Source organism: Artemia sp. Qi Xiang Cuo, chromosome 14 (assembly GCF_049724085.1).
Source record: "Artemia sp. Qi Xiang Cuo chromosome 14, ASM4972408v1, whole genome shotgun sequence".
Taxonomy (NCBI): domain Eukaryota; kingdom Metazoa; phylum Arthropoda; class Branchiopoda; order Anostraca; family Artemiidae; genus Artemia; species Artemia sp. Qi Xiang Cuo.
The window spans coordinates 19,330,638-19,346,304 of NC_142807.1; the positions used below are offsets into that span (position 1 = coordinate 19,330,638).

Consider the following 15,667-nt stretch of genomic DNA (forward strand, 5'->3'; position numbering starts at 1 on the left):
ATTTTCACTCAAAACTGTAAATAAAGTAGTCTAGTAGTAGTAGGGGTGGTAGTTGTAGTAGTATTGGTAGCATGCAAATACGGCCTTTTTGATCATATCCCTTATCATTTCCTGAATTTTCCAAATTAATATACTCAGTTATTTCTGTGTTACACCCTTTTGACAATCCTTATACACATAAAGTGTTTTGATTTTGTTCAACACTCCCCCCAACATTCTCTGAAAGGCTCACCTGAATGCTCCTCGTCATCTTGGAAAGTAAAGTTCAAACATGCATACCTTTCTCAATAATATATACTAGGTGTAAACAATGAATGAATTGCCTAGCTTACAGCCCTGGCTCTGAGGATTGTGGGGAGGTTGACATCCCCAAAGACATAAGAACTGGACCTTTTAACAAGGCTGAACAAAATAGATCTCTTAAAATTTCAATCGGATATGTTTTGGGGAATGATAATCTTGGGGGGGGGGGGCTGATTGCCCTCCATTCGTTTTCGTTTCTTAAAAGGGTACTAAAACTTCTGACTTCGAATCAAATGAGCTCCATCTGATCCTAAGCTTATACGACCACCCGTTCCATAAAAACCTTATATGCCCTGGGGCATAACTTACAACCCTTGCCCCTGGGCTCTGGAGAATTGTGTCCACCCTGAAGACATTGTTATATGATTCTGGACTATTGGTAAAAAATGACTATATCACAATTTCAATTGAATGCATTTCGGGAAAATATTATGTTTAACTCTTAAACGGGAACTAGAACTACACATTTCCAATCAAATGAGCCTCTTCTAAAGTTCCAAGACCACCCCTTCCATAAAAACCCTATATACCCCTGCGGCATAACTTACAACCCTTACCCCCAAACTCTGGGGGATTGTGTCAACCCCAAAGGCCTTGTTATATGATCTTTGGACTATTTTTTAAACAAATGGCTATCTCCAAATTTCTAGTGGATGCATTTGTGGAAAATGCAAGGGGGTGGGGGTGGGGGGGGTGGCTGCCCTTCAATCACTTTGACTCATAAAAAAAGCGCTAGAACTTCTGATTTCCAATCAAAAGTTGCGCTCCAGTCACTTTCGACTATTAAAAAGGGCACTAGCCCTTTCAATTTCCAATTGAATGAACCTTTTTCGAAGTTTCTACGACAACAAATAGCCGTCTCAAATTCCTTTAGATACATTTCTGGAAAATACGAGGTGTGAACGGGGGGGGGGGGGTATCCACCCTCCGATCACTCAGAATCTTAAAAAGGACAATAAAACTTCTGGTTACCAATCCATTGAACCCCTCCGAAGTTTATTGGATCATCCTTTTCTATATAGACCTTATAAGCCCCCAGGGTATAACTTAAAATCCTTGCCCCGAGGACTCTGTGGGGGGTTGTCATTCTCAAAGACATAATTTCCGGATCTCAACTACGTTGAACAAAATGGTTGAACAAAATCTACGTTGAACAAAATCTCAAAATTTTCATTGGAATGTTTAGGGAAATGATGGGTGTCGGAGGGGGGTTAGTTGTCCTGCAATAATTATAGACTATCAAAGAGGACACTAGCCCTTTCAATTTCCAATCGAATGATCCCTTTTCAAAGTTTCTGTGACGATTCCTTTGATAACGAAGTGCCCTAGTCTAAAAAAAAAAAAAAAAAAAAAAAAAAAAAAAAAAAAAAATTGCCCACATCGCTCTTGACTTATCGTGTTGCCTATGATATATCTTAGGAGGTTGGGTGTACAGAATCTGAAGGGGGGAGTATATTTTAGGAATTCAAAGCTACTAAAACTAGAAATGGAATTATTAATAGTAAAATAAGAAAAATAGAAAGTACATAGAGAAATAGAGAAAAATACATATCCTCTATTGACCTTGCAACAATTGTCCAATTCAGTTAAGACAATTTTACGAAGCAAGCTTAGTGAGGGATTGTCGTACGGTATACATCGTGAAAATTGATAGTTTGTATATGAAACAAAACCGACTGAGATAGCTTGGAATTATAGGACCGGCGGGGGAGGAGTTAATTTTGCCAAAATAAAAATAGCATTTTTGTTTCTAGTTTTTTATTATAGAAATAACTGAAAAGAATTATTCTATACTTCAGGTATTGGATTTCTGCCACAATGGAGAAGTGAAGGTTATAACACCTTGTGTTGATATTAGGGACATTGCAAAAGCTCTTGATGTATCTGAGCTTCATGTGGCTCTGAATTCAATTGACCAAGAGGGTGAACTAATTGAAAAGCCTATTGTTCATGTCATTTCAGAAGTAGCTAATCAAGAAAAAACGTTTGGAAGCTTTGTTGGAAGTGGTTTTTTCTCGGATATCATAATATCAGCTGGTGGAAAGTATGTTAAAGGTAAGTTGATCTCCATTTTTATGTTCGTATTTGTTTTAAACAAATTTTCGAAAGAATTCTCTAAAAAAAAAAAAAAATAAAGAGCGGCAGTAAAAAGCAAGTAGGATTAAAATCATATAATTATTAAAAACAAAAGGGGATAGAATTTACTATGAATGAAGAAACCTTAACCGGACATAACAAAATTCTGTCATACAAATTTCTGTGCATAAATGACATGACATATATCATGATTACAAATAAATTTGTCGTTAATTTAGCTAAGAGGGCTAGGAATATTTGTCAGCAAAAAACATTCTATTTTCGCTGTAATTTCAAAAACGGGTTTTTCACATTTTCAGGCAATTTTATCTAATCCCTAATGCTTCGAAGAGAACTTTAGAGTTTCAAATATGGCCATCAGCCATGTCTTGCATATATACTCTCACTGCATTCGCCAGGCTACATGACTTTTAGGGTAGGGGCTTAGAAAAGCTCCAGCTCCACTATAATATTGATGTTTCTTCTCGTTTTGTCACTCGTTTCGTAACCAAGACAAAAAAAAAGTTGCATACTTTTCATTCATTTAAGTGTTGTTTGTTCAAAATTCATGCCGACACTAGGGAAAGAAATAATAATCGATAATACTGTATGGATTACCAAAATTACTCATTTTTGGTGGCGGAGGGGCGTAAATGGAGAGGGGGTAGGATATATGTGCCCCTATGGAATATTGTTGCCCTCCTCCCCCGTAGATCTGTAAAAATATCCCCATAGATCTAATGAACTCCCAATTGTCAATGGATTGACGCTAATATGGGTACAAAAGTTCTGACTCTATTATGACATTAATATTTCAGTTACCAAGCAACCTGCATTATCCCTTATCGTTTTGTTTATTTTTTTGTGTGTTTTTTTTCTTTTTTTTGTGTTTGTGTTTGTTTGTTTGTTTTTTTTTTCAGCTCATCGGGTCATCCTGTCTTCTTTCAGCCCGAAGTTCGGAGAAATCTTTAAAAAGATTTCAGCAAGAGAGGCTGTCCTGTTTTTCACCAAAAATACCCATTCTGAGATACTTGGTGTTATCGATTATATCTACAAAGGACGTGCCGCAATAGAAGGTTGGTACTCAGTAGTAAAACTGAAAGGCTAAGCAGCCGTAATCAATGCTTCCATTCCTCCCAAAATTGTTGTTTCCTCCCAAATGAATTTCTAATGATGAATTTCTAACGGTCGGCCCCCGAATACCCATTCTGAGATACTTGGTGTTATTGATTTTATCTACAAAGGACGTGCCGCAATAGAAGGTTGGTACTCAGTAGTAAAACTGAAAGGCTAAGCAGCCGTAATCAATGCTTCCATTCCTCCCAAAATTGTTGTTTCCTCCCAAATGAATTTCTAATGATGAATTTCTAACGGTCGGCCCCCGAATACCCATTCTGAGATACTTGGTGTTATTGATTATATCTACAAAGGACGTGCCGCAATAGAAGGTTGGTACTCAGTAGTAAAACTGAAAGGCTAAGCAGCCGTAATCAATGCTTCCATTCCTCCCAAAATTGTTGTTTCCTCCCAAATGAATTTCTAATGATGAATTTCTAACGGTCGGCCCCCGAATACCCATTCTGAGATACTTGGTGCTATTGATTATATCTACAAAGGACGTGCCGCAATAGAAGGTTGGTACTCAGTAGTAAAACTGAAAGGCTCAGCAGCCGTAATCAATGCTTCCATTCCTCCCAAAATTGTTGTTTCCTCCCAAATGAGTTTCTAATGATGAATTTCTAACGGTCGGCCCCCGAATACCCATTCTGAGATACTTGGTGCTATTGATTAAATCTACAAAGGTCGTTCCCAATAGAAGGTTGGCACTCAGTAGTAAAACTGAAAGGCTCAAACAGGCGAAATCATTGCTTCCATTCCTCCCAAAATTTTCGGGGTTTCCTCGTATTTCCCTGGTAGTAAATTGAGTTTTTAGAAATATTCTTGAAAATTAACGGTCATAACCCCCCAATTTTAACGGTCATTATCCTCGAAAATTGACGGTCAGTATCCTCGAATTTTAACGGTTATCCTTGAAAATGGAAGCAAATATTCTCGAAAATTAACGGTCAGTATCCTCGAATTTTAACGGTTATCCTTGAAAATTGAAGTCAAATATTCTCGAAAATTAACGGTCAGTATCCTCGAATTTTAACGATTATCCTTGAAAATTGAAGTCAAATATTCTCGAAAATTACGGTCAATATCCTCAAATTTTATCGGTTATTCTTGAAAATTGAAGTCAAATATTCTCGAAAATTAACGGTTTGCGAATGTTTACTCGATATATATTTGTTAATTTTTGTTAGCGTTAATTTTGAGGGAACGCGATATAGATTTTAACTTTTGTTAACGTTAGTTTTGGGGAAAATATCGGAAAGGCCATTTTCTTTTTAGAAATTTGAGGATAATGGAAGCAGTGGCTGTCAAAAAATTTTAAACTGTAGAAACACACCTAGCATTACTCCCAATGAAAAAAAAAATAATAAACCATAATATAAATCTGGGAAATCCAGTTATTGTTGTCTATGGTATGAAGAGTTTCCAGTTTTGATACGAATTTAGTCTAATTCTACCAAGACTGTTTCATAGATTTATCTTGAAAATAATCGCAACAAAATGTTTTTTAAAACCCGAAAAGAGAATTATTTAACGAATCGGGCTTATTTTTCACAAGTCGCCCTGAATCGAGCAATTTAAAACCATATAATGGTTGGCGAAGTGGAACTGTAGGGATGAGTTATTTCAATTGAAAAACATTCTATGTAGTAAGTAGCTACAAGGAAAATCAAAATACTCCATTTGTCTAATTAAATACTTTATTTATTTGATCAATTATTTAATCGAAATGCTGAAATTGTACAATAAAAGTAAAAGACCTTTTAATGAAAAGGGATTTGACATTTTTTACCTAAATAGGGATTAATCTGATTTATGTTGGCTGTAACCTGATCATCCAGATTTAACCTGGATAAAATTTACTCTTAATTTAAATCAGGCGGGCGCTAATTGAGAGAGGGAAGAGTAGAGGGGCATTTGTGTTCTTTCTATTCCCCCTTTTTTCTGTCTTGTAAATTATCCTTTTTGATATTTTCATGGAAAAAGTTGAAATTGCTCCCCTTCTTCCCCCTCTAGGTTGCGTAAAATTGATTTTTTAATCTTTATTTGAAAAAGAATCTGAAAATATCTCTCCGCCTCCCCCCTACATTTCAAAGAACTGGTGCCCCTAGAATAAACCCACTTTTATCAATTAATTCTGTTTTTCAAATAGAACGTTCATGTGAAATGAATCCTGAATCACTAACACCATTCAACATCTGGTGGTTTGTTCCTATGTTTTAGACTATCCTAAAAAAAAGGATAAAGATCCTCTGGAGCCATTGTTGGCACATGGCGTCGAATCGACGTTCCACTTACTGGGTCTTTTTACAAAGTAGTAAGCTTGTCACTGAACCTTGCTGCGACGGGGATCGAACTCTGGACCCCCTTCTGCCAAACTTGGCATCAATCCACTGTGCTACAACCAGAGTCGCCACCACGGTCAGTTCCTAAAGTACTACAATTGTCCGATTTGGTGTGTTATGCAGTGATTGTTGGTGCCACAGTGCCACAGTCAAAACATTATTTGCATGGTCCTTTTAAGTGTACTTGGATTAGTTTTTGCGCCAATTTTTTAATCTTTTTTAGTGTATCCTTAAGAAATGTAGCTGATCGGAGCGCTGAATGGGAAAATTTCCATGCACACGCATATCCCGTATTTAGATGTATATAGATTATTGTCATGCAAAAAAATGTTTGACATATATTCATGTTCGTTATATATATTCATATAACGTTCATGTGAAATGAATCCTGAATCACTAACACCATTCAACATCTGGTGGTTTGTTCCTATGTTTTAGAATATCCTAAAAAAAAGGATAAAGATCCTCCGGGGCCATTGTTGGCACATGGCGTCGAATCGACGTTCCAGTTACTGGGTCTTTTTACAAAGTAGTAAGCTTGTCACTGAACCTTGCTGCGACGGGGATCCTACAACCAGAGTTGCCACCACGGTCAGTTCCTAAAGTACTACAATTGTCCGATTTGGTGTGCTACGCAGTGATTGTTGGTGCCACAGTGCCACAGTCAAAACATTATTTGCATGGTCCTTTTAAGTGTACTTGGATTAGTTTTTACGCCAATTTTTTAATCTTTAGTGTAGAGAAAAAAAGTATTCTTAAGAAATGTAGCTGATCGGAGCGCTGAATGGGAAAATTTCCGTGCACACGCATATCCCGTATTTAGATGTATATAGATTATTGTCATGCAAAAAAATGTTCTGACATATATTTCAAACAGTCCGTGGTAACGAACTGTAAGTAAGGAGCGACCCGGCAAGTTTCGTCAAGTTTAGTCTTACCCAATAAAAGTTACGAGCCTGAGAATGTATGCCTTATTTTCGAAAAAAGGGGAAACACCCCCTAAAAGTCATAGAATCTTAATGAAAATCACACTATCAGTTTCAGCGTATCAGAGAATCCTACTTTAGAGGTTTCAAGCTCCTATCTGCTTTTGTATTTTTTGCCAGAAGAAAGATCATGGATGCGTGTTTATTTTATTTTTTTTTTTCTTTCAGGGGTGATCGTATCGATCCAGGGGTCCTAGAATTTTGCTAGAGGGCTCGTTCGAACGAAAATTAAAAGTTCTAGTGTCCTTTTTAAGTGACAAAAAAAATGAAGGGCAACTAGGCCCCCTCCCACGCTCATTTTTGCCCAAAGCCACCTGATCAAAATTTTGAGATAGCCATATTGTTCAGCATAGTCTAAAATCTAATAACTATGTCTTTGAGGATGACTTAATCCCCCACAGTCCCCAGGGGAAGGGCTACAAGTTGTGAACCTTGCCTAATGTTTGCATATAGATTTTTTCTGGTGGGGGTTCAGGGGGAGAGGGTTACGTGGGAGGATTTGTCATGGAGGAATTCTTCATGGGGGAAGGGAATTTTCCATGAAGGGGGTGCCGGATTTCCCCACATTATTTAAAAAATAATCAGTAATTAAATTGAAAAAAAAACAACAGAAAATATTACTTATATGAGGGGGGTTGCCTCTCCTCAATAGCTTGCTCTTACGATAAAGTTGTTTTATCTTTTAAAAGAGGTTATTATTCTAATTAAACATCCTTTGTAATTCAGGGTTCACTCTTAAATAAGTGAAATAAAAATCAAATTTAAGCTATTATAAGGTTATTATTAGTTTAGAAAAAGTAAATTGGATTTAGAAATTTCGTTTTAATTATTCATGTACGGTGAGCAATCTTGAAAACCTGCATTAATTAAAAAATATTCAGAAAATTAAATAAAAAAAACAAGTTTTTTAAACTGTAACTAAGGAGCGCCATTAAAACTTAAAACGAACAGAAATTATTCCGTATATGAAAGGGGGCTCTTCAATGCCCCGCTCTTTACGCTAAAGTTTGACTCTTTCTCATAACACTACTTTTCAAAACAATAAATAACTTTAGCGTAAAGAGCTGGGCGTTAAGGAGGGGACAGCCCCTTTCATATACGGAATAATTTCTGTTCGTTTTAATTTTTAACGTCGCTCCTTACTTTCAGTCTAAAAAACTTGTTTTTTTTATATTTAATTTGATGTAAGACACGTCATGTAATTGCGTTTTATGTATCTATATTTTCAATTTGATCATATAAGAGAAAAAGTGCTACATTCAATGTCGCATGTGTTACAGAGCTACACATGATGAAATAGTGCTGAAATAGTACTTTTTTCTACAGGTGGCAACCCTGGCTAAAACAAAGACTATCCTAAACTGCTGCACATTTGTGCAGCAAACTGAAAATATTTTTTCAGTATTAAACTAACACCTATAAGAAGATCTTACAGTCAACATCTGCCCAAGATATTTAAGAAATTGAAATAAAAAAGTGAATTTAATTCAAGTTAAAATAATTCAACTGATTTTTTCGTGACCTTTCTGTTTGTACTTGATATGTATGACCAATTATTTTTTGGCCAATAGTTTTTATCCTCTCACAGTATGATAATGTCAATATCTCTTTTATATCGATATCCTGGATAATATCGATATGTCCTTTTTTAGGTACAGAGACACAAGTGAGAGCTTTGTTATCTGAATGGATTGCTTTGGACCTTTTGCCAGTATCGCAACTTATCCAAGATGAAAACGTCAGTGGCTTACCTCTGATTGGTGGGGAGCCTCGATAATTTCTATTGGTGCTCGAAATGTAAGCTATAAAATAATTGTTGCTTTGACCCCACTTTATTTCATTTTCTTGCTTATAATTAATGATAGCCTGTAGAATGTATTTGTCCTTAAATGACTGCTGCCTATTAAACGTGAAAACTTCTTTATTTTTCAGTTCATTTTTTATATTCTTTGGCAAAATGAAAATTGGTATATTCTAACCTCTGAAAAATTGATATTCCTCGATATAGGAAATGCGGACACGAAGAAAACGATGCAGATATTTGTATCATTTTTAAAGACTGCGGAAACTCTTCATGTACCGCTGTATTAAATTTAAATGTCTGGCTTCTGGAATAATACATGTAATAGACATGTTAGTTTTATTAAATGCTAATTCTAGCATAAAAATCCTCAAAGTACTAAATATCTCCGTTGTTTTTCAGCCCTCCTAAAGCTCAGGGTTTTTTCTTTAAGCTTGGACATCAATTCTTGTTTCTAGGTTTTATTAGCAATGAATATCGGATATGTCATTGAAATATTTAATAGTAGATCTATGATAGCTCCAACGCCTTTTAAAGGGCTATCCAATTTTTTTTTTGTATCTATAAACTATGAACTATTCCCAAGTGTCTGAAACCTTATCTTTTGTTTTTAAAAGTGCTGTCTCTTGCAGCAATAAATGCTACAATCATCTACATTTTTTGAAAAAATTTATTTTTTTTCTTTGCTACAGAAAAATTAGTTGTTTTTTTTCAGAAAAACAAATTTATTTTTGTCAACGTCAAAGAAACACTAATTGATGACGAACAAGAAGATTTTCTTTAAATTACTTTCTTCTGGTTTCTTTTACGTTTCTTTGTAATACAAAAAAATAACCACAAAGTTTATCAAGCTGAATTTTTTGTTGTTGTAATTATGATGTATTGACATTACATGTCGAATTTATTGGAATAAAATACAAAATATAAATATGAGTCAAGTTTCACATTAAAAAGTAACAACTTCGATTCTTAGCATTCACCGTTCACAGCTATAGCCGATGTATTCGAACTATAGTTGAGCCTCCTGTAGCCTTCGATAGACAGCTACAGGATTTTCAAAGAAAAGTGTCCGTAAATGTTTTGTTTGCCTAACATACATTCCCAAGAGCGATTTTTTTTTTTGTAAGTTTAGAAATGTCTCCTGAACAACATGAAATTTTCCATTAATCACTTGATAAATCGTTATTGCCGAATCCACTAAGCCCGGAAATGACTGAAAACTATACCTCTGGTGCCAGGGTCTTGTGAAATGTTGCAGGAACTGTGACCCATGGGTCACTGTTGCGGAGCCACAATTGCAACTATATCTCACTGGTAATAAATTTGTATGGTCAAGGCCCTGCGGAATGTCGCAGTAACTATTCATGTGTCACTGTTGCAGAGCCACAATTACCACTATATCTCACTGGTAATAAATTTGTATGGTCAAGGCCCTGTGGAATGTCGCAGTAACTATTCATGTGTCACTGTTGCAGAGCCACAATTGCAACTATATCTCACTGGTAATAAATTTGTATAGCCAAGGCCCTGTGGAATGTCGCAGAAACTACCCATGGGCCACTGTTGCGGAGCAGCAATTTCAACTATATCTTACTGTTAATAAATTTTTATGGTCAAGGCCCTGTGGAATGTCGCAGTAACTATTCATGTGTCACTGTTGCAGAGCCACAACTGCCGCTATATCTCACTGGTAATAAATTTGTATGGTCAAGGCCCTTTGGAATGTCGCAGTAACTATTCACGTGTCACTGTTGCAGAGCCACAATTGCCACTATATCTCACTGGTAATAAATTTGTATGGTCAAGGCCCTTTGCAATGTCGCAGTAACTATTCATGTGTCACTGTTGCAGAGCCACAATTGCCACTATATCTCACTGGTAATAAATTTATATGGTCAAGGCCCAGTGGATGTCGCAGCAACTACCCATGGGCCTCTGTTGCGGAGCAGCAATTTCAACTATATCTTAGTGGTAATATATTTGTATGGTCAAGGCCCTTTGGAATGTCGCAGTAACTATTCATGTGTCACTGTTGAAGAGCCACAATTGCCACTATATCTCACTGGTAATAAATTTGTATAGCCAAGGCCCTGTGGAATGTTGCAGCAATTACCTATGGGCCACTGTTGTTGAGCAGCAATTTCAACTATATCTTACTGGTAATAAATTTGTATGGTCAAGGCCCTGTGGAATGTCGCAGTAACTATTCATGTGTCACTGTTGCAGAGCCACAATTTCTACTATATCTCACTGGTAATAAATTTGTATGGTCAAGGCCCTTTGGAATGTTGCAGTTACTATTCGTGTGTCACTGTTGCAGAGCCACAATTGCCACTATATCTCACTGGTAATAAATTTGTATGGTCAAGGCCCTTTGGAATGTCGCAGTAACTATTCATGTGTCACTGTTGCAGAGCCACAATTTTTACTATATCTCACTGGTAATAAATTTGTATGGTCAAGGCCCTTTGGAATGTCGCAGTTACTATTCATGTGTCACTGTTGCAGAGCCACAATTGCCACAATATCTCACTGGTAATAAATTTGTATAGCCAAGGCCCTGTGGAATGTCGCAGCAACTACCCATGGGCCACTGTTGCGGAGCAGCAATTTCAACTATATCCTACTGGTAATAAATTTGTATGGTCAAGGCCCTTTGGAATGTCGCAGTAACTATTCATGTGTCACTGTTGCAGAGCCACAATTGCCACTATATCTCACTGGTAATAAATTTGTATGGCCAAGGCCCTTTGGAATGTCGCAGTTACTATTCATGTGTCACTGTTGCAGAGCCACAATTGCCACTATATCTCACTGGTAATAAATTTGTATAGCCAAGGCCCTGTGGAATGTCGCAGCAACTACCCATGGGCCACTGTTGCGGAGCAGCAATTTCAACTATATCCTACTGGTAATAAATTTGTATGGTCAAGGCCCTTTGGAATGTCGCAGTAACTATTCATGTGTCACTGTTGCAGAGCCACAATTGCCACTATATCTCCACTGTTAATAAATTTCTATGGTCAAGGCCCTTTGGAATGTCGCAGTAACTATTCATGTGTCACTGTTGCAGAGCCACAATTGCCACTATATCTCACTGGTAATAAATTTGTATGGTCAAGGCCCTTTGGAATGTCGCATTAACTATTCACGTGCCACTGTTGCAGAGCCACAATTGCCACTATATCTCACTGGTAATAAATTTGTATGGTCAAGGCCCTTTGGAATGTCGCAGTTACTATTCATGTGTCACTGTTGCAGAGCCACAATTGCCACTATATCTCACTGGTAATAAATTTATATTGTCAAGGCCCAGTGTAATGTTGCAGCAACTACCCATGGGTCACAGTTGCGGAGCCACAGTGTAATAAACTCACTTGTAATAAACTTGTATGCTCCCGTATCACGTTTGCAAATACTACATCATTGTTGTAAATTATTATTTATAATATCAACGTGTGATAAGAGAAATTCTGAAATGAGTTCTATATGTACGAAGTAATCGTAAAATTTATATCCTGTAATATCCTTATTTAATATTTAATGAGGATGTTTTATATAAACTATAATGATATTATTATAACCTAAATTTAATATTTAATTTTATTTTACCCTTGTTTAATATTTAAAAATTCAGAACTTCTTTTCCAAACTAGGATTTCCGGTATTATTTCCCCAAAATTTATGAGAGATACGGGAATCTACTTAGGTTGTCGAAGAGGTAATACAAATTTCCATTGGTATTAAAGTTAATTGATTCCTAAAATGTTAATCTTTGAAGCTACAACATTTTACTTAGATAGAATGTAAGGAATTCACAGGATCAAAACTGCAAAATAGGAAAGTCAGGTGGAAAACCAATGTCAGCTTTAGTTCTTAGAAGATTTAAACCTGTATATCCGCGTTGAAAAAAAAAAATCTCCTTTGTCGAGAAAAATGTTACTTTTTGGGTATAAAAAAATTTAACGCGTTATGAAAACTTCGGAAATGATTTCTAAGTGAACAAAGTAAATTTATATAAGGTAAAGTTCTCATCTTCCTTGATTTTCATGGATTTAATCGAACAAAATACAAGAGACATTAAATCAAAAATTTCTGACAGTATCCTAAAAAATCGTAATTTGGCAACCAATATTGACTTTTCCGGAATTAGTTCCCGAAATCCTAGAAGACATATGCAAATCTTTCTCTGTTTATAAGATTAATTTTTCTGCTGGAGTACGATAAAAAAAATGTCGGAAAAAAGTTTGCTGTCTCAGCAAGAATAGTTAAGTTGCGGAGCAAAACTATATTGACGTTCTTACGTTTTACGCAAAACTTTCCAGGAACTGTTGAATACAAAATTAGAGCGTCTAAAATTTCACAATGTAGAAGACAGATTGAATAATTTTAGTAAAATATTTTGTGACGACACTGATGGTATCTTAGGGAGAAAAGCTAGAAATGCAGTTAGGAACATTAGTGATAATGGTTAATGTTTAGTAGAAAGTATATTACGTTACGTTTACTATATTACGTAAAACAAACTATATTACGTTTTTTTTGCCTGTTTTTTTCCGTGATCAATGGTGTGTAGCTCCTAAGTGGTAAGAAATGCGAACTCGGGATTTTTCCTTGGTATATGAATCGAGACAGAAAAGTTTCAGTGAAGTGTGTGCAATATCCAGTAGTTTTCGAGTAAATAAAAACTTCATATTTTATATGGCTTCAGAGCAATGTTTTGATTTATTTTTTTATTTTGACAATTTTAAGACAGATTTTGCGCTTCGAAGAACAGAAGTTTGCATTAATTTATCATAAATAAGGTTCCCTCTGTGACTTTTCTATTGTGAAGTTTTTGATTCTCTGAATTCACTACATATTGTCTCAGTAAAATGCCTTAGCTTCGGAGCTTAACTTTTTAGAAATCATATAATCTTGAATACTGATAGAACTTTATACTATCGCTTCGACAACCGGATGAAAGTTTCCTTATCTCTAATATATTTTTGGAAATAATTCTAGAGATCCTGATTTCGAAACAGTAGTTCTAATTTTTTTTTTTCATAAATTTTTGTATTTCCATATGCATTATATTTGACACGTTTAATGTCATGAGAAGTAAGCTAGAAGACATGCTATCTTCTATATTAAAAAATGGTCTGAAATATCCAGATATAATATTTAAGGTTATTATTATACATTGATTTCCTAGACATCCTGGAGGTAACCTTTTTTCTTGACAATGTAGAATCCAACGCTGATAGACCAATCTTAATCTTCTAGGAACTGAAGTTTACAGTGGTTTTCCAGGAACAAAATTCCTTCTGTGACTTTTTCTGTTCTGAAGTTTTGATTTTGCGGATTCCCTACATTTTGTATCAGTAAAATGCCAAAGCTTTAAAGCTTAACTTTTTAGAAATCAATTAACTTTTAATACTGGTAGAATTTCAAACTGCCTCGTCGACAACCAAGAAAAATTTTCGTGCGTCTCGTAAAATTTTCTGCAAATAATAACATAAATGCTTATTTCAAAACATAAGTTTCGATTTTTTTTTCTTTTTCCCCCAAATTTTCCAATCTAGATGTTTATTATATTTTAGAGGTTTAATGCCATGAAAAAAAAGCAAGAAGACATGTACTCTTCCATATCCGTATATCAACTGCGCATTAAAAAAAAGGTTAAATCTACCCTCTTCCACCATGGGGATGCCACATGCAACGTCTGGAGTTCATAAAAAAAACGCTTTCTTTTTCAAAAAACGTTAATATCAGGGCCAAACTTTTGTTTACGTTCTCCTTTAACTTTTTCATCTTGATATTTAATTCCTGCTGAATAACGTTCTTGGCTAGGCCACGTTTTACGGACAAAGGATTAAGAATTCCCAAAGAGTATCCTTTTTGTTCATCTATCCTTGGCCTAACGAAAAGCAGTTCGTCCCCAAATTTTTGGGCAGAAATTATATACAAGAACTTAAAAGAAATGTGCACAGCTGTATTGGCCTCTCCTGACTTGGTGCTTCACTGAGTTGTTACTACTAGTAATAGTAATAGACTTTTATGAAACCTTTTTTTCCAGGTGGGCTGATTTTACTACACTGATTTTCTACCAAGTGCAGATCGATGTTTTTATAGAAATTGAAACTACATTCTAAGATTTTGTCAAAAGATTAGAATACATTTTTTTCTTTTTTTTATGTTTTGCTGTTATATTTTTGAGAAATCGAAGAAGCGAAATTTCATTAAGAAAGTTGTTTAATTTTATTTTAAATAATATTTCCATTTGCCCTGTACTATTGAGTAGTTTTTATTCCAAGAGTATGATACAAGCGTAAGGACTAGCATTACTGAAACACAAAGTAGCCTATAAAAGAGGGAACTAGGAGCCCAAGCCAGCTTGAATAGGGCAGGAGGATTCCTCTCCTACATTTAAATATAACCCGGTCTAAAAAAAACTGTTCGGAATTTATATTGACTGAAGTGGCAGTCAAATAGTCAATTCAATGGGTCCTCTACATTGCGATTTTAACGATAATTCAAAAAATTCCATTTCATGTCACATATGCTTTGAATCGGGTATTTGTTTCGTATGTAATTTTAACCGTAGATTAAATTGTCAACCAACATTAATACAAAACTTATTTTTTGGTGCTAGCCAAAATGCCTGTTGGGCGGCAGGCGTTAAATGAAAAAAAAAACTTAGCATGAATGCTTGTTCGGACCGAATAGAAACACTTAGCACTCTTACATCCAACCTAAATAAGAAGTCCCTTTCCCCCCTCCCCCCAAAAAATCCTGTAAGTTTCAACTTGGTCCCCCAGTCATGAGACAAAATATGTTAGACTCGCCAAAATTATATATATATATATATTCGTCACCCTTCTAATTAAGCCCACTGACCATGTAGTGAGCAATGCTTATTTGGTGTCACGATTCAGGCTCCTGTTGTGTAACATACACAATTTTTTTCTGAGCTGAAAATTAGTAACTGGCTGGGAGCTACCAACAAAGGTGATTATCGTATTGCGATATGTGTAAATGTTGATGAACTGTGGGGCTAA

General features: G+C 35.7%; 1 protein-coding gene across 2 annotated transcripts in view; it reads left to right on the forward strand.

Moving 5' to 3' along the window:
• LOC148944239 (uncharacterized) overlaps positions 1-14,919 on the forward strand; it is a 38,088-nt gene extending 23,169 nt beyond the window's left edge. The window contains exons 4-7 of one of the 2 annotated variants that reach the window (XM_089100094.1): positions 2,103-2,358; positions 3,300-3,455; positions 8,479-8,623; positions 14,686-14,910. In XM_089100094.1, the coding sequence (XP_088956220.1) occupies positions 2,103-2,358; positions 3,300-3,455; positions 8,479-8,603 (537 nt within the window). In that variant the 3' untranslated portion in view covers positions 8,604-8,623; positions 14,686-14,910. Of the gene's footprint in view, positions 1-2,102; positions 2,359-3,299; positions 3,456-8,478; positions 8,624-14,685 lie in introns of both variants that reach the window. The other variant, XM_089100096.1, reaches the window with a different exon arrangement.
• Positions 14,920-15,667: the final 748 nt, after the last annotated feature.